The sequence below is a fragment of the Bombus pascuorum genome, chromosome 13 (genome assembly GCF_905332965.1).
Source record: "Bombus pascuorum chromosome 13, iyBomPasc1.1, whole genome shotgun sequence".
In the NCBI taxonomy this organism is placed as follows: Eukaryota; Metazoa; Arthropoda; class Insecta; order Hymenoptera; family Apidae; genus Bombus; species Bombus pascuorum.
In genome coordinates, this window is record NC_083500.1 from 10414529 (window position 1) to 10442148 (window position 27620).

General features: G+C 27.3%; 6 protein-coding genes and 2 long non-coding RNA genes across 10 annotated transcripts; 5 read left to right on the forward strand and 3 right to left on the reverse strand.

Annotated features, from left to right (window-relative positions):
- Positions 1–322: 322 nt before the first annotated feature.
- Positions 323–4810, forward strand: LOC132913821 (zinc finger CCCH domain-containing protein 3). Its single transcript, XM_060972415.1, has 7 exons — positions 323–505; positions 999–1857; positions 1966–2054; positions 2136–2319; positions 2531–2689; positions 2766–2961; positions 3496–4810. The coding sequence occupies exons 1-7, from the start codon at positions 454–456 to the stop codon at positions 3940–3942; spliced, it is 1986 nt and encodes a 661-aa protein (XP_060828398.1). The 5' UTR covers positions 323–453; the 3' UTR covers positions 3943–4810.
- On the reverse strand, positions 4417–6553 carry LOC132913834 (LETM1 domain-containing protein 1). Its single transcript, XM_060972452.1, has 3 exons — positions 5135–6553; positions 4838–4987; positions 4417–4722 (listed from the first exon to the last, which is right to left on the reverse strand). The coding sequence occupies exons 1-3, from the start codon at positions 5855–5857 to the stop codon at positions 4543–4545; spliced, it is 1053 nt and encodes a 350-aa protein (XP_060828435.1). The 5' UTR covers positions 5858–6553; the 3' UTR covers positions 4417–4542.
- A 432-nt stretch (positions 6554–6985) lies between these two features.
- LOC132913817 (xylosyltransferase oxt) lies at positions 6986–12156 on the reverse strand. The gene is made up of 7 exons (XM_060972409.1): positions 11282–12156; positions 10709–11178; positions 10467–10609; positions 10204–10370; positions 9667–10048; positions 8642–9591; positions 6986–8566 (listed from the first exon to the last, which is right to left on the reverse strand). The coding sequence occupies exons 1-7, from the start codon at positions 11450–11452 to the stop codon at positions 8117–8119; spliced, it is 2733 nt and encodes a 910-aa protein (XP_060828392.1). The 5' UTR covers positions 11453–12156; the 3' UTR covers positions 6986–8116.
- On the forward strand, positions 11829–12315 carry LOC132913846 (uncharacterized). Its single transcript, XR_009659469.1, has 2 exons — positions 11829–11916; positions 12141–12315. It is a non-coding gene; the product is annotated as an uncharacterized LOC132913846 (long non-coding RNA).
- A 1183-nt stretch (positions 12316–13498) lies between these two features.
- On the forward strand, positions 13499–16989 carry LOC132913837 (N-alpha-acetyltransferase 60). The gene is made up of 2 exons (XM_060972458.1): positions 13499–14099; positions 15736–16989. Exons 1-2 carry the CDS (start codon positions 13853–13855, stop codon positions 16311–16313), a joined length of 825 nt encoding a protein of 274 aa, XP_060828441.1. The 5' UTR covers positions 13499–13852; the 3' UTR covers positions 16314–16989.
- Positions 16990–18187: 1198 nt separating this feature from the next.
- Positions 18188–20863, reverse strand: LOC132913839 (uncharacterized). 3 transcript variants are annotated; one of them, XM_060972461.1, is made up of 3 exons: positions 20516–20863; positions 19967–20426; positions 18188–19053 (listed from the first exon to the last, which is right to left on the reverse strand). In XM_060972461.1, the coding sequence occupies exons 2-3, from the start codon at positions 20411–20413 to the stop codon at positions 18943–18945; spliced, it is 558 nt and encodes a 185-aa protein (XP_060828444.1). In that variant the 5' UTR covers positions 20414–20426; positions 20516–20863; the 3' UTR covers positions 18188–18942. The 3 variants fall into 3 exon arrangements, 1 of the variants encoding a protein (XP_060828444.1); XR_009659466.1 differs by lacking the exons at positions 19967–20426; positions 20516–20863 and adding an exon at positions 19543–19916; XR_009659467.1 differs by lacking the exons at positions 19967–20426; positions 20516–20863 and adding an exon at positions 19478–19916.
- A 517-nt stretch (positions 20864–21380) lies between these two features.
- Positions 21381–24423, forward strand: LOC132913820 (eEF1A lysine and N-terminal methyltransferase homolog). Its single transcript, XM_060972414.1, has 8 exons — positions 21381–21578; positions 21666–21788; positions 21945–22161; positions 22293–22511; positions 22669–22928; positions 23012–23376; positions 23457–23638; positions 23726–24423. The coding sequence occupies exons 1-8, from the start codon at positions 21487–21489 to the stop codon at positions 24272–24274; spliced, it is 2007 nt and encodes a 668-aa protein (XP_060828397.1). The 5' UTR covers positions 21381–21486; the 3' UTR covers positions 24275–24423.
- Positions 24424–25020: 597 nt separating this feature from the next.
- LOC132913845 (uncharacterized) lies at positions 25021–26663 on the forward strand. The gene is made up of 2 exons (XR_009659468.1): positions 25021–25242; positions 25361–26663. It is a non-coding gene; the product is annotated as an uncharacterized LOC132913845 (long non-coding RNA).
- Positions 26664–27620: the final 957 nt, after the last annotated feature.

The following is a 27620-nucleotide window of genomic DNA, read 5'->3' on the forward strand; positions in this document are numbered from 1 at the left end:
TACGCGATGACTGATTGACTATTTGTTAATTTAAATTCTTCCTTGATAGTTACATTAATATTATATCCAACCTTTATAAAATCACATTTCTTTTTAAATTGCAAACATTAAAAATCTGAGGCCATTAAATATTGTTTAATCTGTGGTCAAAAACATTGTTTATTCTGGATGTAATAATTATAGTCACAGAATCGAAAATTATAAGTTAAAATATCCCGCTATTCAACCATAATAGAAAATAGTTCACTTATCGTGCACATATAGCGCTAGTATTTGTAATTTTCAGAAAACGACATCTAGCTTTAAATAGTTTATTTCTGTGGCATAAGGAACATCAACGCATTGTAATTTGTGAAATATATATACTAATTTATAGAATAATCTTTTATGCTGCGAAGTTGTTATCTTTAATCTATTTTTCTTCATTTATTGAGTAATAAAAAATAACATTTTATGCTACTAAATATGGATGAAAGTTTAATTAAGGAAATACGCTATTTAACTCGTAAGTTTACAATTTTTTACAGTTCTAACTATAGTAGCAAATAAACATTTTATCATATTTAAAATAAATTTAACAAAAGATAAAATCATGCTGTTAATTATGTCATTTCATTAACCATACTTGTGTAAATGTTCGGGCGGAATATGGAAACAAAATAAGACAAAACAATAATAAGAAACAACAAATTATGAACTTCTCGCTGATAACAAATATTGATATATTTAAAATGCTTTAACTCATATGCCACAAATTAACGTATCTATATTTTCAATTTTATAATATTTCTTTATTAATCTGAACATTTATATCATTGTAATAATAAATATGTATGTGTAAATTATAATTTATGATCTATAACTTCTATAATATATTAATTATATAATTGTAATTCAATAATATATATTATAATTCAACAATATTCTGAATCTACACACACGTATACACACATGTCAAGCTATTTTATATCTATATGTTTATGATTTATTATTTTTAGATTTAATAGAAAATCATAAGAAGAAATCATCAGATAAATTGTGCTGTGTCGATAAACCTGTTATAAACCAACCTTTGGATTCCGCAAAATCTGAGACGTATATAAATTTACTTCATAAGTCCCAACAATTGTCCAGAACATCTAGTAGCAAATCATGCAATGTATTAACAAGTACTAATGTATATATTAATCCAAACTTCAATCGCCAGAATTTTGCAATATATGTTAATCCAAAATTACATAAGAAACCTTTAGTACATGTTAATCCAACAATGATGAAAAATATTAATTCCAATGAAGATGTACAAAGAAATTTTAGAAATATAACAGGTACAAATTCTATACAAAAATCAGTACATGTTAATCCAAAATTAATCAAAAAGTTGTCTTCCTCTGAACAATTTAAACCGGCAGAGCAGAAAGAAAAAGTAATACAAAATATTACCCATCCTGTTTGTTCAAGATTAAAACTTGTTAAGAATACAAATTCTCCAAAGGTTATTCATAATCAAAAGAAAGTGAACAATTCTAGTATTGTAGTTTTATCACAAAGAAAACTTTTGCGTGTAAGGCGAGGGTCAAGAAAATCCTTCAATTCTTCTCAAGTAGAACTATTTAAGATCAAAAGATCCTCAAATTCAATAGTAAAAAATGTAAAACCTACACCTCAAAAAGTTATGAAAACAAAGCTAACAAATGTTTTGCAACAGTCAATTAATGAAGATATTAACTTAGTGAAATCACCAGTGATAAAACCTAAAATAAATAAATACAGAATAGATCGAACAGCATCAAAAACTACAAATGCAAGAGAACATGCAAGCCTTGGTCAAAAAAAGACTGCAGATGTATCTAAAATGTATGTATAAAAGATATAACATTCTTTTAAGTTTTAGATAGCTTCTATAATTTTATCCTAAAAATTAATTTAATAATAATAATAATTTTTTTATGAAAAATTTTACAGAAATAATAAGATGGAACTAATTACGATTGGAGGAATTGTTTATAAATGTTCCAAAAATCATTTAGTACGTAAAAGTTATGGAATAAAAAGTAAGTGATAATACTATATTACATAAAATTGTATAAGTGAATATAGAACAGATTTTCATATTGTCTACATTTCAATTTCAGAAAAACGGGCAATAAATCTTAAAGTTGACAAATTTATAATAGCTACCAATGGGAAAAAATTATGTAGAGTAAAATCTATGAAAGAAACTTCAAATAGTCCAAGTAAAAAAATATTGAATTCAACAAATGCAATTAAATCCCCATCTAATATGTCACAAAAAATAAGTTATAAAAATAATATAAGGTATATGGTTATCTTTAGCTTCATAGTCTTATTTCATTAATTATATCTCTCTTAACATTTAAATTCATATTTCCTCATTGTTTTGTTTATAATTCTATACATATTATATTCTTTAATCTTTTTCATATTAAATTCTTTTTTATTACATCATCATATAATATAATACTATTAGAAGCTATATAGTCATTTTATTAGTCTTTTTCTTTTGTAGCAATAAAGTCAAACAAAAGAGTATACAAATATTACGCAACAAAATGCAAAAAAATAACCAACCATGTTTAATATTTCAAAAATTTGGATATTGTTCAAATCATGAAAAAGGGATTTGTGTAAAGCGTCATGACAAGAAACAAATTTCTCTCTGTAAAAAGTAAAGTAACATTTTGTATCTATATGACATATAAAAAAGCACATTGTTTGTTTAATAGAGAAAATATGTTTTTTAGATTTCTTCAAGGAAATTGTTTGTTGGATAAATGTCCATTATCTCATGATATAGGTCCAGAAAAAATGCCAACTTGTAAATACTTCTTGGAAGGTTGCTGTACTCGGGATGCTTGCCCTTATCGTCACATCAAAGTTTCTTCCAGTACTCCAATTTGTATAGATTTCTTGCAAGGATATTGTGCCAAAGGTAGTGAGGTAAGTGCTCATTTTTTATTTTTTGAACTAAAATATTTACTATCTTCTATTAAATCTTTATAACCTTCTCTTTTGTACTTCTGTATACTCATATGTACTAGTATTATGGAAAATTTGTCTTCAGAAGATTAATAAGAAATTAGACAATTTTTATTACTTATATAAATAGAGTGTTATATAAATATTTTTACAGTAATTTTCATAAGTACTTATCAGTAAAAATATACTGATATAAATTTATTAAATATGAATTAAATTTTAATGCAAATTTTAAGTATTTAAAAGAATCTTAGATATCTTTTTTAACATATTATAATTTATTTCCTATACACTTATTTTTGTCTATATTTAATAGTAATTTATATGTTTATAGTTTGTCAATAATTATTCATTTATTAATTAATTTTTAAATGAAATATTGATATCTTGACAATTAGTTTTATTAGTGGGGGAAAATTTAAGTATATAATTAATATATCAATAACACATACAAGACAATATTTTTCAAAGAGCTGGAAGTTTCTTCTTTTACAGTGTAAGCAGCGCCATGAAAATCTATGTCCAGAGTTTGAGAAAACAGAGAAATGCAATAAAGGTAAGTATTGTCCTTATCCACATAAAACACAATCACCTTCTAAGAAACAAAATCATTTAAAAAGAAAATACAATACGCATTGCAGTCAAACAGTAACAACTGTTACAAAAGATACTTTATCTGCTGAAAACAGACTTAGATATTATGAACAAGCACCTGCTTTAAATAAATCTCTTGATAAAAAAAAAGAAATCATTATGAAAAAAATTAATCTTATGAAAAATATAGATTCTATAGTTCGTTCTAATACATCAATTGAAACGTCTAATAATAATACAAATTCGGAAATAAATGAAAATAGTGATGAATTAGAAGCTGTTTCTGATCCAAAAAAATTGAAACGTCCTCCAATTGGTGTTCTACCTGCTTATATACCTATTGATTAATGAAAAAGAATGTAATTATTGGTAAAATTCTTTCGATACTTTTTATGGCTTTAGTAATCATTTATTTCAAATGACATATCATGTTTGTGTAATTTGACAAAATAATTTATGTTTAACAACTGAAAAAATTTATACTTGTAGCTAATAAAAGAGTTACATTTGTATTATGTTATATTCAGCTATATGTAAAAAGTGACAATTATATTTTGTAATGTATACACAATATCAAAATGAAAGATGTATATTTGACAAAATGAAAGTATGTCATCTGTGTACAAGTTATAATTATTTTATTTTATGTACATGTTATTCTTGCTTTATTTTCCTAAAATAACAATTCTGTTTAAAAAAAATAAAAAATTGCTAGCTATATAAAAAAGAAAATTTTCTGAAAATACGATAAAATATTTATATAATACTATAGAAAGTGTACATTTTTGTATCCTTCTGACATAGATACATTTGTACAGTGCATAATGTACAATTTATTTATTTACATATATGCTATACAAACAATTCAAACACAAATATTTAAATTTTGTATTGTTACAATTCTTATACATTTTTTTACAATAAAAAGAACAAATATTTGATAATGTTTTAAGTGTATAAAAGGATCCAGTTAGTAGGATGATTGTATGCCAGCAGTATTGGGCTATGTAACAATAATGAAACTGTGTTTTCATCGACTGTATTTGATATTATGAACCATTGTTCTAGCCAATTTCTCATACTTTCTAAGGACATAGTTGCAGGACTTACACCCCTAAATGAAAGTGCCTAAAATATTTTATAATTTGAATATATGTAATAAATATAGTATAATATGTAAAGAAATCATCGAATAAATAGTATAAAAAATATCAAAGATATTAGAATATTATTTTATGCACACCCAACGTATTGCATCATTTGACATTGTAGTAGGTCCACCTTCTTTTTGTATTGCTTGATCCATTTGTTTTATTAACATAGCCCGTTCTGTTAATTTTTTTCTTTTAAAAGGTGTCCAAGTAGATATATTATATATACCAAGTAATTCTTTCTAAAATGTAATTCAGCATTATATTAATATTTATAAAAGATTTTACTCTCAAAAAATTGTTATAGATGTGAAATTAATTTACTAAAATATAATTGAATAATATATAAAAACAATATTAATTTAAATTAAATATTAAAGTTAACATACTGTATGTTTTCTTTTAAGACTATTTAATGAATATGGTGGACCCGTAAATAATTCAGAACAGGCAATAATATCTTTCACATTAGGATGTGTACCACTGCCAATACATGCAATAATACCACTCCATTTTAATTTCAGTGTTTGATTTTTAACATTGTTAAGCTCTGCTTGCATGCACCTAAACAATGGTCTGTTATGTTTTAATCTTTTCTTATGATCCAGTAGCATAAAATCCAATTTTTGTTGTAATGTCCAATAATGAGAAGTTAAAAGATATCTTGGAAAATAATATGCTAAAGGAAAGATGATGTAATTTGTAAAAGGAATGGCAGATATTAGTAACACAGGAAATATCTTTATTAAATCTTTACGCATTGTATAGTTCAACCTTAGTTCATCTGCAGTTAAATTACCATCTCCATCAATATTTTGCTTTTTCATTACCAGAAGAAATTTTTTTACCTCTTGAATAAAATCTTTGGTACCAATACTAAATATACGATATACATGCATTGTCTTTGGAAAATTTTTTTCCAGTACTTGTTCATAATTCTTAATATAATTTATATATTTATCAAACCAATAACTTTTGATGTCAGATATTCTATGTTTTTCTATCTTTTTCCCTTCTTGTATTTGAAATCGCATACAGGTATATGTGAGAGGTAAAAGTTTTTGATTTTGAAAAACATATCTTTGATGATGCATTAGTCTATACATTTTCATGGTTCTATTTATGTAACATTACTTGTGGTTATGTTAAATCCTGTTATTTAATTCCATTTAGAATTGACAATGCTATTATGTTAAATTAAATATATTTAATACATATTCTGTACATAAAAGTATTTAGTAATACTATTTATAATTATCATTTGGCATATAATGTTTCTTAATCCCATTAATATTTATACTATTTTCTCTTCATGTAGAAGTATTAAAGAGATATTATACTTATGACATAGTATTTATAAAATTTTCTAGTTTCAAATAAGGCACTCTTTTATTATTTAAACAATTGTTAATACATTATATTATGAATGTTAAACACTGCAATCACAGAAACTAACTTCTTTGTATTCAATCTATTAGTCTTATTCGGTATGTTATATCATATATGAATTCATAATTTATTAAAAACAACTAAACATATAAAACCCACAAATACAAAATACGAGAAGATTGAATTTATTAATGATTTTTAAGAGTTGATGAACTTTTTGAATTTTCAATTCTTAATTATTTACTTTTGCTTGCTACGGTATTAGTGTATTATTGTATATAAAATATTTTAATGCCAGTTATTTTTATAAGACTTATAATTTTTGTATTATATCGACTGGTCACATATTAGATGTAATATTTCAATATGGCTCTAATTATATTGTATTAAACATAATATCACATTTACTTTACGCATCATAGAGAGCACATGCACAATGTAGAGATTCACAATAATCGATGGCTTGAACGTTCCTTTAGCGGTAAATTTAAAATTGATATTTGTATATCTTTTAGTGAATTTTTACTAAGTGGATAAATACAAAAAGTATTATCATATATAACATATGCATGCATTGTAAGCTATATAACTTTATTTTATGTTTACAAAATTTAATATAAATATATTTCTGGACGCACGTAAATATATTAATAGTAAAAGCAATAACGTAATTTTAAATAACTTTTTCTATTATTAGTCTTACTTAACGTGAATAACAATATTATATATAAAATTATTTATTTATAAATAAAGTATTTTTATAAATAAACATTAACATAATGAAGCAATGAAAAATTGATTAAGTATTATTATAAAATTATTGGGTGTCAGGGTGTTTCGAAATATTTAAGAAAAGTTTACTAATTTTATTCAATTTAAAAGCTTCCGTTTGTAAATAAAATATCTTTTGTAGCCAATTTTAGCTAATTACCCATTATTTAATACATTAGTGCAATTCTCGTCGTGTCATATCATATAATTAACTGTAGGACATTGTATTATTTTGATTTCGCACTAATTTAAGATGATAAGACAATTCTTAAATCAGTTCTTCTTTTTGATTTTTATAAATATTTACATTTGTAAATGATATTCGCATAAATGTTTTTGTGTAGTTAACCATCATTTATATATTTTAAAAAGATTAACAGATCAATGGTGAACATACATATGCACAGATAAATTGCATAATACACATGTAATAATATCATGTAAAATAAAACATACTCATAGATTGATCTTTTTAGAGAAGAGTACACAATAATAATTAAACTAATGTTCTTAGCTTATTTTTTGTTTAAAAACAGGGGGCATCCTTTCAAATCGTAATGTAAATCACTTCGCAATATACACGCACAATTATTATTGAAATTTCAAGTTTCTATGAATTAACAAAATTGAAGGCACATGTAGCAATATTTTGTAGGAATGTAATTCAAATTTGGTATAAATATGTATATTGAGAAATTATAGTTTCTACTTACAGCATATAAAACATAATTCATTAATTTGTAAAATGAAAATCATATTATGGCAAATAAATTAATTACTTTTTCAACAAAAATTTTAAATATTCTATATCTGTGTGTGAAAACAAACTTGAATTTTCTGTATTTCATATAAATTTACCAGAAATAAGAATTAAGGAAAATCTATACACAATTTGTATATACATTACTATGTGAATATAAATTAACAAAACTTATACAAATATACAATAGAAAAAGGGGCATTTTACTATAGTGAAATAATCAGATTACTGAACTTTGGATATCCAAAGAAAGACAAAAATTTCCTTATATTAGCTTAAAATTTTTTTAATTTCAGGATGTAAAATACTTTTAAAATAGACCATATGAATATGTATAGCATGTATTTGATATAAAAATATCTAAAAAGATTATTAACCTTTACACGTATTTAATAAGTTAAACTTTAAAAATATTGAGAATGGCACATATTTAGTAAACTAATTGATAGTTTTAACATAGGTTACTGATATCAGCCTTTGAATCTGGACTCAATGAGCTCCAGTAAGTATTAATACACTTTTGTAACTTTAATTTAGCGTTATTAGTATTACAGATTTTATCAATTTCATAATGTTCCTGTACTAGCTTGTCTATCCATTGATCCAAGTTAGAATTAATTCTAATTTCATTATCTGTCGTATGTGTAGTTCGTTCGTAAAAATTTACAGAATTTAATAAATGTGACCACTTTTTATTCATTGCTTCAGTAATATGATAACTGTTGGCAGATGCATTATTTATTTCCTTAGCTCTCTCTGCATCAATCTTTTTATTTTTCCAATATCCTAAAGGAGTCACCAAAAAATTCATTTTTGTCACTAATAAGGAATCAGCAACTAAGAATAGATGCCAAGTACCCACAACTAGATGTTCATTGAATTGTGGTTTAACATACCCTGTCTGAAAATAACCAAACTGTTAGTTATCTATGGTATATTAAATATAAAACAATAACTAAAAATTTCTTATATTTACTAATGTCGTTTCTTCAAGCTGTATATAATTAACTTCTGCTAATCGACCATAAGGATCCACCCATAGTATTGACAGATTTTGTGGTATGGTCAGTGTAGTATCAAATTCGTATGATAAAACTGGATATGAATATGGTCCTATACTTCCCATCAAATTTCTAAATGTCTTTTCTTTTTGATCATAATCAGTATTAACAGATAAACTTTGTATCTTTCCCAACCATTCTCTACTAGTAGAAAAATTCTGTCTTAGGTAGATCAAAGCTTCTATTTGTTCCAAATATTCTTGTTGAACAGTTTGTTGTTGTAATGCAGCTTCAGCACGAATTAGTATTCCAACAAACTGATTTTGTTTAAAATAGGCAGTTGTTTCCAAAAGACGGATATGTTTGTAATCTATATTTAGTTTACGAAAAATTAATCTTGCTAAGGAATTTGAAACAGTCAATTGTGCATCATCACTCAAAGGACTCAAATCTGCTGCATGGTATAAACTTTGCCAATACGCATCGTAACTTTTCGCATTCACAGATTTATTTAAATTCTCAGGGTACAACCATTCTTCTACCCTGTCTATGATTCTTTGGTCAATAATAGATTCAAACTTTCGTGCGAAAAACAAATTGCGATCTATTGTATTGCGAATTCTGCTAAAGTCTTCAAGTTTGAAGTCATTTGGACTACAACCACACCAATCCACCACAGCTTTATACTGACATTTACAGCCTAACTTTCTTTTCCAATTAGTAACATGTAAATTATTATCGATGTAAGTATTGCAAAATTTTGAATTACGTAGAACTGTATGAAAAAAGGATTCAGCAGGTAATAAAGTATATTTAAATACTTTTAAGAGATCAGTCACTAATTTATCCGGATTTGGATTAGCAACATACTCTACAAATTCTCTGCTTAAGGCTACCCAGTCACTACCACCATCTATTTGAATACCTATAAAAACATTTTTTGTAATAAGTTGAGAATATTACAAATATTATCAAATATAATGAAAGAAAGAACATTTACCATCTGGTAATTTGCGATCGCCTATTCTCCACATACGAGTTTCACATTCTACAAAAGTTTTATCCAAACCTTGTTTGGTGATAAATCGTTGGACTTCCCTTCCATGAGATTTTACAAAATTCATACCTTTATTCAAACTAAGAAATTGAGTTAATTGCGCATTGCTTTTTATAGGAAAATCAGATTCTGACAGATTTACAAGAAAATCCCAATGGTGATGATGTGCAAGCATCTGCTGTGCAGATTTTAAAAGAGTCGTTAAAAGACTTGCACCTCCCCAAATGCTTGCATGTCTTAAATTTTCTCCTCTTGCCACCTTAATATTATTAGTTTTGCAAGATTTTTCTACTTCTAACATTTCTCGATAAAGATAATCTTGTCGCTGAAAATAGGAAGTACATGGATTACAACATATTCTTCTATCATATTAACATGTTCACAACGACATGATCCACCGATGATGCACGCATGAGTATATAGTGCGTTACCGGTTGACAATGTTGTCTTGAATATCTTAAAATCAGAAAGTATAATTACCGCATCGACATGAATATAAAATAAATGGGAAGGATGATAAAGAATATTGATAAGTCGTTTTACTTGTCGACTGGCCCTGCCATTTACTGTTAATAAATATGCTATTCGAACTGGCTTTTCATTTTCACTATCTATACTTGTATTTCGAGCTTCTTGTGCTTTAAATTCTATTAAACAAAAGATGAGATTTATTAAAAATCTACATTGTTACAAGCAATAATGAATATATATGCTATAGATATATCAATTCTTTACTTCCTTACTCTGAATTCCAGTCCAAAATACATTAATTGTTAGATATCCACCACAAGAATATTTTGGATTACCAGAACATTTCATATTACAACTAGAATCTGGTAATCGTCTTAGTTGAGATGGATTTTCCATTCCACAAAAGCATTCAACACTAAAATTAAATACCATACATTTAAAATCTTGATGTAGAATAGTAACTGATACTTGATATAATTTTTCATTTAATTTCTTAAATATTTGAAAAACTTACGAATACTCAGTACCAGCATACAAATATCCTGACTGAAGACACAGAAAAGCACAGCGTTCTGGAGAATTGTTCCCTTTAAAAACATGGTAATAACCAGAAAGTATTCTTAATGTTTTATCATCTTTAAAACATCCTAAACTGACTGGTTTATCTATAAATCCTGGAGAATGAGGGCACAGAGACTGTATTCTTTCTGGGTATAATAATCCTTGTTGGTTAAGGCACGTCACATTGACAATGCGTTGTTTGCATACTTGACTTTGTGCACGTGTTACAGCACTCACTGCTTCTTTGCCAGTAAATTCACAAGGTGGAGTAAAATTTAATGATTTACGATCTAGCTTTACTCTAGTAGTACGGTTTCGCTGAAATTGTAGAATTTTATTTGAATTACTAATTTTGTCAGGTGGAAGTTTCAATTGACGTAAACCTTTTGGTAAACCTTCATCTTCTGTAGGTTGAGATGAGTCCTATATGCAAAGCAATATATACATAATTGGTATAATAATGTTAATAATGCGACTAATAGATAATATTTATATTATATATAGTAAAAATCATATTAAAACTTACTTCCCCTGAAGACAGCCGACTAAATTTTCGATTTCCGATTTCCAAACCGAAGAATATATGAGCTAAATAAATTTGTACACAAAGTACAGTAATACAAAATACAAACAGTATTCGATATTTTCGTAAACAACTAGAGGACCGACTTATTGAATGATTTTTTGGTATAACCATTTTTCTTATTTTAATTTATGTCAACTGAATCCTTTGAATTTTGTTGAGTTTTATAACTTTCATAACCCAATTTAATGGGTAATTTTCATAAGACATGAGGAACATGTTTCACTCATACGTTCGATATTATATATAATATTACATCCACTGCATTATATCTTTTATACCTATACTTATATGTAATATACAAATGTATACAGATAATTTAGGCAGTCATAAATTACGAAAAAGATAATAAGAAAATGTAAAATGTATGTTCAATATAGTACTTCAATATAAATATTCGTTTACATTGTTAACACACGTTCAACTTCATTCCACTCTAAATTCTTAATTAAGTAAGGAGATGTAAGCATAAAAATTTCAAAAAGAAATTATGCGAGGTAACGTTGTTTCAAGTGATATTATTTATTGCTATAAATTAACAAATATATATACATAAAAATCTATACTCCATTACAAAGGTAACTTCATGATAATCTACATTTAGTTATCAGTATCACAGTATTGCCAGTATTGCCACCATAGTTAATAAATATACTATTTCCTGTAAAAGATTATGTAGTTGAAATAACTAATTTAATTTAGATATATTTATAATCTCCAGAGAAATAGAATCATTGACATAGCTCAAAAATTATACATCTAAGTATTTCAGTATACATTTAAGTATTTGTATTGGTTACAGAAAAATTATTTTAGGACAGAAACAACAATCAGAATACTACAAGCAGTTAGCATCAGTAACAATCAAGAGTAACCAGCGACAATATCTTCTTGAAAATGATTATATAGTACAATAAAAAATAAGATTATTTATCGTAAGATAATTATACAAAATGTATTTTGAATGAGTTTTACAATTTTGTTATTTATTCTTTCCTCTATCTAATCCCACAGAAATGCAAAAAAATTAAAAAATGAAATGGAAAAACAGTTAAGAACACACGGAATTTAAAGAGGAATCGTATAAAAATCACAAAATTGGTTCAAAATTCTGAAATAGGTCTCGTAAATTTTTTGTGTCACCTCCTAGGCTATTCTGTTCACCCGATACAAAATTGAGATTCTAACGAAAATTTTCTTCAAGAACCCGAGAATTTCAATTGGAATATGATGTCATTTCCAAGAATTTCCAAAAAAGTGTTATCTCTTATATTATGTGTTCTCCTGATAAAAAAATTGCTAAGTTGGCGTGTTCGAAAATTTGTTGCTCTCGAATTTTCCCGAAAAATGATTTCCAGGAAATCATTTCTAAAAATTTCGGAAGGTTTTGAATCATGCTATCTTATTCTCTTAATACTTACCAATACTTATCAATTTTCTCAAACTTTTTCTTCACTTTTTATAACCTATTTCTTAAACTAATGAGAATTGAGGATTAAAGAGGATTAATCGAGAATAAAAGATTTGAGGATTCATATGCAAAATAATATTGTTTTATTCAATTCAATTTGTACGTTTATAATAATTGTACAATTTTACTATGAGTTCGTAATTTTCTGTATAGTAATTTGTGTAATTGTATAATTTTACAATAATTTGATACTGTTGCACGACTGATAAAGCTAAAACAACTCTTTTCATATTCTTAAAAAGGGCGGCAGATAGTTAATAGCGCTACATACTGGAACACTCGCAAATTCGAATCCTGATCCATGAACCGCTCTCTTCTGAAGATTTTGCACCCTTCTACGATTAAATTAGTGTAAGAAATACCAGAGTATTTTATAAAATGTGTATTATATTAATTTAAAAGAGTGAAAATTATAACAAAAACTGATACTGTAATACATATCATTACACACGCACGCGCGCGCGCACACACACACACACACACATATATACTTTATTATAAAATTTGTTTAATTAATAATTATATTCGTATCAAGTATTATTAAATGATTACAAAAGGATCATATAAATTTGGTAAACAACGTTACATTTGTTTTTGAATATGAATTAATAAAGATACAAAATTTGAATTTTCTAAAGGATTTTTATACGCATTCATATCTATACGTATACATTACAACAATAATTTTTCTTGAAGTTTCAAACGACGATAAAATTATTCGTTAAATTGACATTTAGAAGAGTTATTGTTGTAACAAAAAGTTATCTTTTTATAAGGCAAAATTTCCTTTTACAAAAAATTTAAAGAATCATATTATGATTGTGTTAGATCTTAGAAATCAAAGGTGAAAAAGACAGATGGTTCGAGAGAAAAGAAAGAGGTTAACGAGTGAGCAGGAAAGAGATGACAATAGGGAGCTATAGAGAGGGAAACAAAATGTCGGCAGATTTCAATATGTTTACTAGCAAACGATTACATCCAACGTGACATGCTTGACATTGTACAAGAAATGACTAATGAAATGGTAGAAAAGTTGTGGCGTGATGGCCGTATCTTTTAATCGATATCTTATTTTGCCGGAAATCGAGAAAAGTGACTTCAAAATATCTCAAGAAAACAAGCATAAATACACGGATGAAAATACCACAAGAAATTTATCTAATGATCAAAAGACTTCCGTGATACCGGCAACTGTACCTTTGTGTGTTCTGGGTGATGTCCAGTTACGTTTCCTGTGTCCAGATGATTTGGAGGAAGTACGGGCACTTTGTCAAGATTGGTTCCCCATTGGTACGAAGTTTCCCATCAGTTTTAAGATTAAATCTTACAAACACCTCATATAAAGAGTAATTTACACTTGTTTCTCACATGCAATTAATCCTTTCTGGTTTTATATTTAGTTTCTTTGAACTTAGTCAATACAATATTTCTGTATTATTTTTTATCCGTGGCTGCTGACTCAATTGTCATAACATTTCAGTTCCAACAAAGTATTATACCAAATATGTAAATGTTTCAAGGATTACTCTTTAAAAAGAGATTGATTTGGCATTAATTCTGGAATTAAGAAAGGAGAACTTCATAATTTTCTTAATTATCTATTTTTTCAAAAATAATAATCTTTATGTTCAGATGTAAGTGAAGTTCGTATTTAGAATAATGAGGCCTTAATCATTCATTATTTGGCTTTTGTATGTTAGTTGAATAAGTCATTTACAATTCTTTTAGCATAAAGTGTGTTTCATTTAATGCTTTGCTTTATATTTTTAGTTTATTTATTAAATCCATTAAATTATTATAGTATAAGTATCATGTCAAATTATTTTAAATAAGGAAGTAATACCAATAATAAAGTATATTATTTTTTAACTTATAATATTTGTATCTAATGTGGTTAAAAATATTTATTTTTAATGCAATTGTAGTTTATTAGTGTTATAAATTTATTAGACATTATAAATATTAAATAAAAGAAATGTTAAATGGTGCTTTATCTAGTCTTTTCTTTATAAATTTGGATTTATAGAAACATACTCTTTTTGTTATAATTTGCTTCTAAACAAATTTATTCTGAAATTATTTGCTTAATTTGCTTTTGTTTAATTTGTTTTACCCAATATACAATTTTGGCAAGTATTTGTAACATATATAATATCATATTCTATTATTACTATTATATATATAATGATGACATCAAACAATTTTTCAAATAGTTTCTTTTATTTGAATTATAAGATATGAGTCTGTTTGCATATTTTATGTTATTTATTTATAAACTCATATAGAACTGGATATAAGACTTGTATATAATAGTAATAGTTTATATAATTAATAATATTTATCTTTATTATCTTTTACCACTGTATCTTATCAATACTTATCAATTTGATAAGCAACTATTTCCTCTTAGTTCAATTTTTATTTAGTAATAAGTCTTATTAGTTTTATTTCTGTACAAGTATGATAATAATTAGCAGCTAACATTAATTAAAAAGTAAATATAGACCAATAATAATAGAACTTATTACATCTATTCATAATGTATATTTTTTATCATTTGAGAATATAATACTTTATAAATTTAAATGTTTTATCATATTTTATTCACTTTATAATAAAATACAAAATAATATACTTGTCAAAGAGAAGAAGTACATTATATTTTAAAGCATGATAATAATTTATAAATAAATTAAAAATGTTAAAAATTATATTATACATACACATATATCTTTGAACTAGAATAAGGCCATAAAGGATTAATTAATAAATATGTTATAAATTATTTTATGAAATAACAAAAAATTATCAAAAATTTAATATAACTGTGCATGTTATTATATGTTAATTTTATAAATTATTCATCTTGTATTAAAGATAATATCAAAAGTCACTTATATTAAAGCATTAATTTATTTTGTCATAGATTATCCTTATTCGTGGTATGAAGATATAACAAGTTCCTCACGGTTTTATGCACTTGCAGCTGTATATGGTGGAGTAATAATTGGACTCATTGTTGCAGAAATAAAGCCTTATGCTAAATTGAACACAGAAGATCGTGGTATTTTGTGTTCAGGCTTAGGAAATGATTGCTTAGTGGGTTACATTCTTAGCTTAGGTGTCCGTCGTGCATATAGAAGAAATGGGATTGCATCATTATTATTGGAACAATTATTAGCACATGTCACTGCTCCAGAACGTTCTTCCGTAAAAGCAGTCTTCCTGCATGTATTATCCAGCAATGCACCAGCTATATTGTTTTATCAAAGATGTCACTTTCGATTACATAGTTTTTTACCATATTATTATGTAATTCATGGCAAATGTAAAGATGGTTTTACGTATGTCCTCTATGTCAATGGGGGCCATGCACCACGGGGTATTCGTGACTGGTTACGTCATATAGCCAGTGCAATGGCTAGTCTTGGACCTTGCAGAATACCACGTTGGATTTGGCAACGGCTTCTTTGGGTTACAACTATTCTTTCATATCATAGATGATACTTTTTGACAAATACCAATGTTAAACCAAATACTCTTGTGTTTCTCTTATGTTTAAAAAAATGCATATAGCACAGAGTCTGCTAATTTGAATGTTATGCCTACTTAAGCAATGAAATTATTAGATACATAATTGTTTTCACAACTTTAGGAGTAAAATTATTATGAGAAATAATTTATTGCTAAAATGACAATACTTAACTTAACAAATATCAATTTTTATTTAGTCAAGAGAATATTCAAAGAATTTTATTATATTTACTCTGACAGAAGTTATAAAATTTTATAATTCTTTCACCATGGATTATATCATTAAATGATTTGATAATTTAAGGTTTAAGATAAATGACATAAATATTAAGAATAAAGCGAAAAAACTGCCAGAGCATTTGATCGGTTCAAAATATTTATATTCAAACATCTTTTTGAATACAATTTTTGCATGTTAAAATGCAATGTGTGATTTGTATTTCGTTGAATATAACATTCATAAAACATTGAAAAATAGAACTCATTGCAGAGTAAAATAAAGCATTGGTGACGGGATAAAACTGAGAAATTTTGGAAACATTTATGACTATTATAGCTTTTTCTTATAATTTGTTATAATCGACTCAATATTTTCATATGCGTTATTATGTTGTTGATTGATATGTAATTTGCTACTCCCAACTCTACAAATAATTTTATTATCAGTTATTTCACAAATTTTCAAGTATTCCAATTTTAAATCTAAATTTAATCTTAACTAGACTTTTGAACAGTTCTTTCCAGCATACTAGTCATTTTCTTTGGAATACTTCCAAATATTTTATTTCATCTCAAATACTTATTGTTAATTTCGTTAAAAATGAGATTTGTTTCTGATTTATTCATTTTCATATTTTGATGACATTGACAAGTAAACCATTTTTTTTATAATCTTATTCTTCATTTATTATATCATTCGTTTAAGGTTTTTTCTAAATATCTATTTTATTTATGTTGTTACTCTACTATTCATTTAATTTTGGAATTTGATAAAAAAATATTCTTTTTGTTGTTAAAGTTTTGTTGTTAAAATTCTTTTTATTTATCATTCATCAAAATTTTCTACTGCTAAGTTATTCTTTGTTTCTTATCTTTTATATGTCTTGTTTACTTCGTCTGTATTACTAAAAAATAGCTTTTCTTAATTGAATAAGAAGTACAGACTTCTGGGGCCATGTAGCCCGTCACCAGTTTTAGCACCACAAGAGGGCTATTACTCAAGCTTCTCAAACTCATTATCACTAATTCTAACTGAGTGCAATACTGATTATCATGATAGTTCATGATAGTTTGATAGTGTTGAGAGTGACTGCTGAGCATGTCATGCTTACTCAGCTTTTTTATTATATATGAAAGAAGACTATCATTTTCAATGCTTCAATGAAGCATTCATTTTTCATGTAGATACCATTCTTTAATATAAACATACAGTTATAAGAAGTCCTCTTTACAATTATAGGATAACTTTCAGTCCCCTTTAGAAATTATTTATCAATTACTCAGATATATTAGAATTGATTAGTTATTAATGTTTTACAGTTAAGGATTAATTTGTTGAAAAGGAAAGTAAAAGTTCTCATACTAAATATATTAATTCAAATAAGATTCAATTACTATTCTTATTGAAGTAATTCAGTATTTAATATTTTCTCTTGTAAAAATTCACATAAATCATTACAGCTGGAAATATTCGTACAGGTAACTCAATATCAGGATAATGAGGCAAATAAATTGTATTAATTATATTGATTACATTTTATTAAGTTTTTTTAACTTAAAAGCATTCAACCTTTTTTATATTAAATTACAATAGTATATATCTTGTAATGTTTTTTGATAAAATGATAATTTTCATTTTAATTTTTAATTCTTTACTATTAAAATATGATCTATTTTAAACGTATAGGAAATGTTGCTAGATATATTAAGTAATGTTGCATACATTACATGTTTTGTATTACGTCAGATTATAACACGTAAATCTATTACAACTAAAAAAAGATATGCAGTTCATGCATATACATATTTCTATGTAAATGTTATAAGAGATGTTATTTTTATGTAAAAGCTAAAACTAAATATTTACATGGAGAATTTAGACCAAAGCTTTATAACTTAAAGTTCTAAAGGGGATTTAGTTCCAATGGACATTACCAGGTATTACATAGCAAATATAATATTTTCCATGGTGATAGAATACATTGAATTGCTTCTTGTTTTAGGCTGTGCATGTATCCTTTAATTAAAATGTAATGTAATACATATTTTCTTTGTATTTTATTTTTATCAATCATTTAGAAATGAGAGCATTGTTTACATTTACATATTCAAACAAAAGAAGGAGCTTTCGTATTGATGATATATATGAATGTGAGTCATGAATGTGTGTGCATATTATTTATACATAATGTACATATATATATTAAATGTGTCAGAGTAGTTGTACATACTAATGTATTGACTTTGTTTGTAATAAATTGACATGTTACAAGTTTTGCCTGTTTTTTATTATTATCGTAAAATAAATATAATTCTCATAATTAAGCTGATAGTAACTTCAATTATATTTAAAAAGGTAGCTTTACTGATGTGTCCTCTATCAGGTCTTGGCTCTGACAGAACCTGGCTCTAATCCAGCACTCTTGGATGGACAAGACATTTCTTTTTGCCTCTCTTCCTCCATATCCTTCTTTTTCTCCAACCTATATTCCTATATATTAAAAAAATATTTTTAATTTGAATTTGTCTGAATACAATTAATCAGAGGAGTACATACAGTAGCGGACAAAAGTTTAAGACGAAATGGAAGAAATAAATAATTGATTTACTTTCCATAAAAAATATAAATACGGTGTTCTACTTTTGGTATTAACTAATTGTACATTTGTTTGTACACTTAGAAAAAAAATTTCATTTTGATATTTTGCTCAATAGCTAAGTTATAAAAAAGGAACGAAATCTGTATAATATTTCGTCGGTCAAAAGTTTAAGACTATACAAAAAATATTAATTTTTGGTTAAAAAATATACACAATTTTTGTTTAAATTCAATATTTTGTTCAATATCCGTTATTTCTTATCCCTTCGGTACATCTTCTTGGCATAGAATCTATTAATTTTTTATATTAATCTACCGTAATATTATTCCAGGCTGTTTCAATCGTAGAGTAAAGTTCATTTAAATTTTTCGGTTTATAACCTTGTACTGTCTTTTTTATGATGCTTCACAAATTCTCGATTGGGTTAATGTCTGGTGATTGCGACGGCCACGGCAGCACGGTGATATTTTCTTCTTGAAAAAACTGTTTCACAACCCGAGCCGTGTGCTTCGGATCATTATCATTTTGAAAAATAAAATCATCACTCATATTGTTGCGTGCAAAAGGTAACATTGTGTTCTTGAGTATGTCCTTGTATTGAAAACGGTCCATAATTCCATTGATACGACATATCGGACCAGGGCCGCTTCGAGAAAAACACGCCCACACCATAACGTTGCCACCACCATGTTTAAGAGTTTTTAAAACGCACTGTGTTTTCAAACTTTCGCCAATTCGACGTCTAACGTACCGTATCCCGTCAGAACAGACGCGATTGAATTTCGATTCGTCAGAAAACAATACCTTTTGCCAATCTTCACTTGTCCAATGCTTATGAGCTTTAGCAAATGCAAGTCGTCTTTTTCGATTCCTAGAACTCAGCAGTGGTTTCTTTTGGGGTTTTCGTCCTCTTAAGTTAAAGTCTTCTAATCTTCTCCTAACAGTTCTAGCACTAATTTGTGTATCGTTTTCATAGTTTATCTCCGCAGCAATATTATTTGCACTACGAAAACGATCCTTTTCGCTCAATCGATGAATCCGGCGATCCATTTTCGGTGTTGTTTTCCGTGGTCTTCCGTTTTTCGGTTGATCGCAATACATGCCTGTCTTTAAAAATTTATGCCAAGCTTGTTTACAAGCTGTTTCTGACCTGTTCACTATATTTGCTATTTCGGTGAAGGTTTTACTTTGCTTTCGCAGCCTTACGATTTGTTCCCTTTCGTTTTCAAGTAAATTCTTTGATTTACCCATAGTCTGTTCCTACCTAAATGAATTTTAAGCAATAAAAGGTACACTAAACAATGATTTTGACATTCCAGAATCAAAATGTTCAAAAACTGTACTCGTACTCACGTTTTACACAGATCGTCTTAAACTAATGTCCACTGTTTCCAAGTGCTAGGCGGTAACTAACTGTTGTAACTCCTACATTGTTTGTATTTAACAACTGACTGTCTGAGGTTACGAAGGTCAAACATACAGCTACGTTATTCCAAAGAGACAAACCGAATAGAAGAACAATATGCGTATAAGATGTTTGTAATCCGGTTTACAAATCATCGTCTTAAACTTTTGTCCGCTACTGTATATATGAGAAACAGGTCCGTGACTTTACTCTGACAATCTCTTTACTTATCTTTATTTATATCTATGGATCAAATTTGAATCTCTATTAATAAATTATCATGCTTTCAGAATGAAATAAAATGTTTAAACGTTCTTCATTTATCCAAAATCCATCTTCATTTTTTATAAAAAATTAATTATATCTATATGTCATTTAATGTATTCTTATACGTCATTTTAACATGTAATTGAGCAGAAAGTATCTGCGGTAAATCGTATATAATCGTCGCAAATCTAACCTCGATGTAAGTCTGCCTTTAATGACATTTTTACATAGAAATGCTATTATAAAATTTAAGTGAAATAATTCTTATATTTAAAAATAAATGTATTACAAATATCTTATTAATTTCTGAAAATAGAAATATATAATTATACGTTATAATTATACATTTATTTATGTATATATCTGTAAATAACCTATATACAGTGTGTAATATTCAATAATTATATCATTACAATGATATGAAACGATAACATTATTTAATGTAAATATAAACATAATTTGTAACTGAAAACATGATACGAAACGAAATATATTAAATGCAATACATCTATGATTTAACAAACTTTACTATGTAATATTTTTTAGGGTTTGTGGTTGACAATTGTTGTTCTCGGATTAATTTAAAAGGGTACTTAACCGTATTTTGTTTGTATGTTGTCCAATTTGTAAATTTAACTAAAACATAGAAAATATGAATATATTACCAAAAACGCACGAAGAATTTAGCCAAGTTGAATATTGGAACACGTTTTTCAAGAAACGTGGTAAAAAAAACTTTGAATGGTATGTCTTACTTATTAATGGATGTTCACAATTTAGTATTAAACACATATTTGCTTTACATATATATGATTCTTCCTTTTTATTTAGGTATGGAGAATATCCAGAACTATGTGGTATATTTTTAAAGTACATCAAGGTGAAAGACAATATTTTAATTGTCGGTTGTGGCAATTCTACTGTTAGCATGTGTTTGTATGATGCTGGGTACAGGTATGAGATTTTTAATCACGTTTATCTTATATTCATAAATTTAAAGCAGAATCACTTTTTTAAAGATTGTAATTTTTTGTACAGCTGCTTTTTTTATAAGAGGTAATGTTGGTTAATCTTTAGTAATATTTTTTTAAATTTTATTCTTAATTGCAGAAATATTACTAATATTGATATATCACATATTGTTATTAAACAAATGCGTGATATTAATGCAACTATGAGACCACAATTAGTTTATGAACACATGGATGCTACACAAATGGCATATGCTGATAATACATTTAGCGTTGTTTTGGATAAAGGTACTTTAGATGCTCTTATGCCAGATACTAAAGAAGGGACAGTATCTAATGTTAACAAATACTTTAAGGTACACCATATATATTAAGTGATGAGTAAATCATGTTTACACTATGTTTTATTTACAATGTATATATGCACTATACTTTTTAATATGTCTTAGTAAAGTAATAATATATCTTACTATATAATAATTTTTAGGAAATTACAAGAATTCTACGCAATGGCGGCAGATACATATGCATCTCATTATTACAGGAATATATTTTAAGGCAAATTTTATCTTATTTTCCAAATGTTGGGTTCATGTTTCGTATAGTACGTTGTCACGAAGCAGAAGAAAAAACACGCCTTGAAGATGGAAGTTCAATCCCAGTTTTTGCAGTAATTGCAACGAAGATTACAAATTTGTCACAGACTGTAAGTTTTATGTTATTATTAAAAAGTAAGTTGCTTATTTCTAATAATATTAAATTTATATTTAAATTATCAGATTCTTATAATGTAATTGATAATATTTCACTAATGTCCATTTTAACAATTTCTTTATAAAATAAATATTGTATAATTACAATAGGTTCTAGAAGTAGTACTAGTTGATGGTGCACCAAGACGATTATCATCAATAGATGAAATGATATCAGCTATACTGTCAGCACAACAATCTGCATTTATATTTAATAGTCTTCAAAAGCGTAGTGTGGCTGATATTGGAGAAATCTCACTAAATTTGCATTCTCCTGATAACAAACATCCACGTTATACAATCTACGTTTTAGATCAGCCCAAGGTACATGGTACAAAAAGCTATGCAGCTTTTATAGTACCACAAGGAAAGTGAGTTTATATCTAGTATAAGTACATATTTAATGATACCAAAGATGAAATTGAGACAAATCTTAAATTCTTTGTTCTGTTAGGGAAACAGATTGGCTATTTAGTACAAAAGAAGGTAGACAACAGGTTCTTAAGAGCTCCCAACGTGATAGACTTGCTATTGTCACACTATGCAGGGAACATAAATTTGAAAATTGGGAAGCTGTAAAAAGTGAAATCGAAGATTGTATTTTGAATCTAGCACCAGAAGGCTTATCTGGAAAAAATGATATTCCATTTTTATCACTGGGTTCAGATGTTGGGGTCAGAACAATATGTTTTGAAGGAAAGAGCAATTTGAGTGGTCCCTTCGTTGTTGAAGAGATTGAAAGAGATGGTAGTGAATTTAGGAGATTAATTTTTCTAAATAATCCATATGTTGTTCAGAGTGAAGCTCGTCTTAAACAAGGTATATAATTTTACTTCTTATTGTTTTATCAGAATCATCTTACCACACAATGTTTTTAATTTATAAATAATTCTTTTTAGCTAAATCTAGACGAGGTAAAATGAAAAAAGTTGTTGATTCAGGATTTTTAGCGTGTGATCATCATGTATATATGAGCATTGGTGTTAGTGCTGCAATAAATTCTAAAGAATGTGACGAGATAATGATTATAGGTTTAGGTGGAGGTGGACTGTGCACGTTTTTATATAATTGTTTTCCTAAGGTATATGTATACTACATGTTTGAATTTAATTTTTTTTAATCACATTGTTACAAATATTTAATAATATATATATATGTAATTCTGCAGTTACGAATTACAGCAGTTGAAATCGATGAGAAGATGTTAAAAGTCGCCACTGACTATTTTGGTCTCATTCTTGACAATAGAATGAAGGTTGAAATTGCGGATGGTATTCAAATTATCAAAGACAGTACATCGAATGGCAAAAGATACAAAGCTATACTTTTTGATGTAGACAGTAAAGATAATACAGTTGGAATGAGTTGTCCACCTAAACAATTTCTAGAGATGCCTATTATAAAATCAGTTGCAAAATGTTTAATGAATGATGGATTTTTTATTTTAAATTTAGTTAGTCGAGATGGAAATATCAAACAGAAAGTGAAGAGCGACCTAAAGTCTGTTTTTCGGTCTATGGCATGCTATTCTGTACAAGATGAAGTAAATGAAGTTATAATATGTTCTTTAAATGAAATTGACGATATTGAATGGAAACATATATTTAAAAATTCTGTAACAACTTTAAAGGAACAGATATCTATGCGGAAGTTACTAAGTGACACAAACATGTATGATTTATCGTCTTTAATGGAAAATCTGAGTATAGAATTTTAAGTAAAAAGTGTATATATATATATATTTATAAATACTTTTATAAAACCAACTATATATATATATATATATATATATATATATATAGTTAATTTCGTGTACAATATTTATTTGAACTTCTGTAAATATTAAAATAACAAAATTGAAATATATTTTTGTAAAATGGTGTTTTTTCAATTTAAAAATATTTTTCTCCTTCCTCATCTGGCTGTTATTATAAAGTACATCATACAAGAATTGAAACAACAGCGAAGGTTGACTGACTTCCATAATATTGGAAAAATGAAGATTGTCTTCAGAATAGGCAAAATACTTTTCTTACTGTTAATTTTATACATGAACAGTCTGATTTCGAAACCTTTTTACTTGGCGTAAATTCTCATTTGTTTGGTTTGGTACCAGAAAGCATCACGCAAAAATAGTGTACCAGGCAGGGTAAATAACAGTGCGACTCTTGATGTTATGATACATTTGATTAAAAATCAAAAAGATAGGAGGAAACGCGAATTTAGTTCACGATACCTCTGTTCTATAATGATTGCGTGCTATTAGGCTAGCGCAAATCGCGATGAACACGAACATTGCTTCTGATACAGATTTCATACTTAGTGTTTTATACCTAGCATAATATGTATTTATATATAGGTATATGTAGTCAGTAACACATAATAATTAAAAACTATGAAATTAATATTTACAAATATTATAATCATTTTACTTCGAAATGGTTTCAGAAACAAAGATTTTATACCTATCTACAGTTAATCAATCACACAGTATGTAATCATTATAATTTAATAATTTGTTATTAGATCCTAGTAACATTTTAGACATTTTTTTTTATAAGGATCAATGAAATATGAACTTTGTAGTCTATGTTAAATAATTCTCTTATCTTAATACTTGAATTGTATTTTATTAACGAGTAAAGAAAGGAAAATTTAAAAGGCATACGTATAAGAAAATTCAAAGTAAAGTAAACCAAAGGATCTACCCCAAAATCTCTAAAATATATGACAATACAAAATACTCGTAATATACGGTGATTTATCACGTGGTAAACAATAATCAAATGTTGTATGGTTGTAGAAGGTATAACTTAACGTAAACGAGACTATTCAGGATCTAAACTCTAAACAGCAGCCACATGGAACGTTCACGCTTGTCAGAATAAATTAACGGAATAAAAGTCAACGATACCCTAATGATACCATTGTGCTTCTATGTTCTGGCAATTTATGCGCATTTAAGAATTTTCGACGAACCAAAACCAACGTTATGTGTTGAATAGCCGTGAAAGTGAACCCTCCGCCAGACACAAGACAATCTTTCTCGTATCCCTGAAAAGGGTCTACAAGAATTTTGAAAGAAATTCGAGCGACTGAAAATCGAAAACTGTAATAACTCCAAAATGTATATAATATATAGGATGATCTATATTTACAAAATGAAAAAGAATGCACATAAAATGAGATTAGAAACTTTGTCGATTTGAGACACATGCTATATGTATATAATGTTAACTCTCTTAAGGAGATTAAAAAATTTCATCTATTTAGGTTAATTACAATTATTTCCCTTAAAGAATTATAAATAATTGAAACGTGATACTCGTTTAATATCATGGGAAAGAAAGGTTAAGGTAAACGTTTGTATAATTGAATAATTTAGTTTTGGAAGGTTTCTTCAAAACACAAAATAGTGAAAAGAAATGTTGTATATTGTTTACTACAGTATTACTAAGTTAATTACCAAATAAAATGTTACTAAATATCACTTTGCGATTCTTAAAGCGTATGAAACGATTTAGAATGAAAAGTCGGGAAAGGAAAATGATTTTATAAGAAAAAGAAAGCTTAGAATAATGAAGTCGGTGGTCCTAGGGACGAAACAGCAGGTGGCATCGCTTTCGGAAAGACGAAAAAAATGTGTAGCGGCGAACTTTCACCGGTTAATGAGACGTTAATGCAACAAATGGCACTCCTGTGGTTAAAATGTAACTTAACGAATGTAAAATGTCACCGTCGCGATTGGACATCCATCTTGGAATGATTACTTATAATTAAGATTTCGTGTTCGCTTTCCCCGAGATGAATATTCGATTATTGGTAAAAGGAAACATCAACTAGTGAGCCATTTTCGCTATAAGGAAATTGTAAATGCGTATGTATTCCATGAAAAGTTCCTCGTAAAGTAATCAGCTTCTCGGTAGAGCATTCGATTTAAGTGTTTCTCGCATTAACGTGTCTATGGGATAGCTATTGATACACTGCTGAGAAATTCCTTCGAGAGAAATATGTAGTGTAAGATTACACTTTTTTGTTTAGTGAACGACGAATCTCATTTGTTCGTTTTATTGAGAACATATTCAACAAAGCAACAAGTATTATTTCCATTTTTAAAGTTTATTTTAATATTATTTACTTTATGTTAACTGTATTAATTATGGCAGTAATAAAGTGTTCAACAAAATATGACAGTCATCAGAGATTGCTTCAAACAATTTGATAGTTTGTAAATAAATTTGTTATTCGAATCCTAGAGGAATTAACATTATTTGTAACTTCTCTAAATCAATATACATATACATACACAGAATTTTGACTGTGATTGCAAAGATAATACAAGGAAAGAATACAAAGATACGCTTACATATTTCAATATTTTAGGTAAAAGTTGAAAAACGTCGTATTCATTTTCTCATCTTTCTCTATCTACTCTATACATGGTACCAACGATTTTAAAAACTATCTAAATTAATTTCCAAAAAATATCCACATAGAGATTACATCGAGATCAAATTGTACATAAGTATTGCTGTAACGAATATTGATATGTTAACGATGACGAGACTATTTTTTAGTTGTTCTTGGAACTGGATAGTTTAAAAAAGAAGAGAGGAAAAGCAAAAAATAGAACCAATAATAGTAAAACGCATCGTCTCTGTTATGAAGCGCAGTCAGCGAGCAAGTATCACGAATACAGGAGTTGGCGAGGTAACGGAGGCGCATAAACCTCGGTTATGGTACCAAGATAAGTTCGAGCATAGTCCTAGTATGGTCAAGACAGGGAAAACCACGAATTTCGCGAGAACAGACTCCGTGGTTATTACAAAGATCATTGGATTCCTTGAAGAAGACGCACCGAAATTGGAGTGAGCAATAAAACAGCGCATTGATTTTCAATCCTAGCTCGATGCTTTCCGCGAATTTTCTAGTAAAGTGCTTTTCCAATTTGCTACGTTGCACAGAATGGCATGTAGTGGATAAAAATCGAAATAATCATTGTTTGATATTGATCTTATTATTTGATAATATCCTCAGTCTGTAAATAATATAAATGTAAACAA

Coding starts and splice junctions, on each gene's coding strand:
- LOC132913821 (XM_060972415.1), top strand. CDS start 454: ATGCTACTAAATATGGATGAAAGTTTAATTAAGGAAATACGCTATTTA. Junction 2,055..2,135: donor TAAAAGTTATGGAATAAAAA/GTAAGTGATAAT, acceptor TTTCAATTTCAG/AAAAACGGGCAATAAATCTT. Junction 2,690..2,765: donor CAAATTTCTCTCTGTAAAAA/GTAAAGTAACAT, acceptor TATGTTTTTTAG/ATTTCTTCAAGGAAATTGTT.
- LOC132913834 (XM_060972452.1), bottom strand. CDS start 5,857: ATGAAAATGTATAGACTAATGCATCATCAAAGATATGTTTTTCAAAAT. Junction 4,988..5,134: donor GTCTTAAAAGAAAACATACA/GTATGTTAACTT, acceptor ATTACATTTTAG/AAAGAATTACTTGGTATATA. Junction 4,723..4,837: donor CAAATGATGCAATACGTTGG/GTGTGCATAAAA, acceptor AAAATATTTTAG/GCACTTTCATTTAGGGGTGT.
- LOC132913817 (XM_060972409.1), bottom strand. CDS start 11,452: ATGGTTATACCAAAAAATCATTCAATAAGTCGGTCCTCTAGTTGTTTA. Junction 10,371..10,466: donor ATTTTGGACTGGAATTCAGA/GTAAGGAAGTAA, acceptor TTTGTTTAATAG/AATTTAAAGCACAAGAAGCT. Junction 9,592..9,666: donor CGATCGCAAATTACCAGATG/GTAAATGTTCTT, acceptor ATGTTTTTATAG/GTATTCAAATAGATGGTGGT.
- LOC132913837 (XM_060972458.1), top strand. CDS start 13,853: ATGGCCGTATCTTTTAATCGATATCTTATTTTGCCGGAAATCGAGAAA. Junction 14,100..15,735: donor TCAAGATTGGTTCCCCATTG/GTACGAAGTTTC, acceptor ATTTTGTCATAG/ATTATCCTTATTCGTGGTAT.
- LOC132913839 (XM_060972461.1), bottom strand. CDS start 20,413: ATGGGTAAATCAAAGAATTTACTTGAAAACGAAAGGGAACAAATCGTA. Junction 19,054..19,966: donor CAAGTGAAGATTGGCAAAAG/GTATTGTTTTCT, acceptor TTTAATATATAG/GAATATAGGTTGGAGAAAAA.
- LOC132913820 (XM_060972414.1), top strand. CDS start 21,487: ATGAATATATTACCAAAAACGCACGAAGAATTTAGCCAAGTTGAATAT. Junction 21,789..21,944: donor TTGTATGATGCTGGGTACAG/GTATGAGATTTT, acceptor TCTTAATTGCAG/AAATATTACTAATATTGATA. Junction 22,929..23,011: donor TTTATAGTACCACAAGGAAA/GTGAGTTTATAT, acceptor TTGTTCTGTTAG/GGAAACAGATTGGCTATTTA.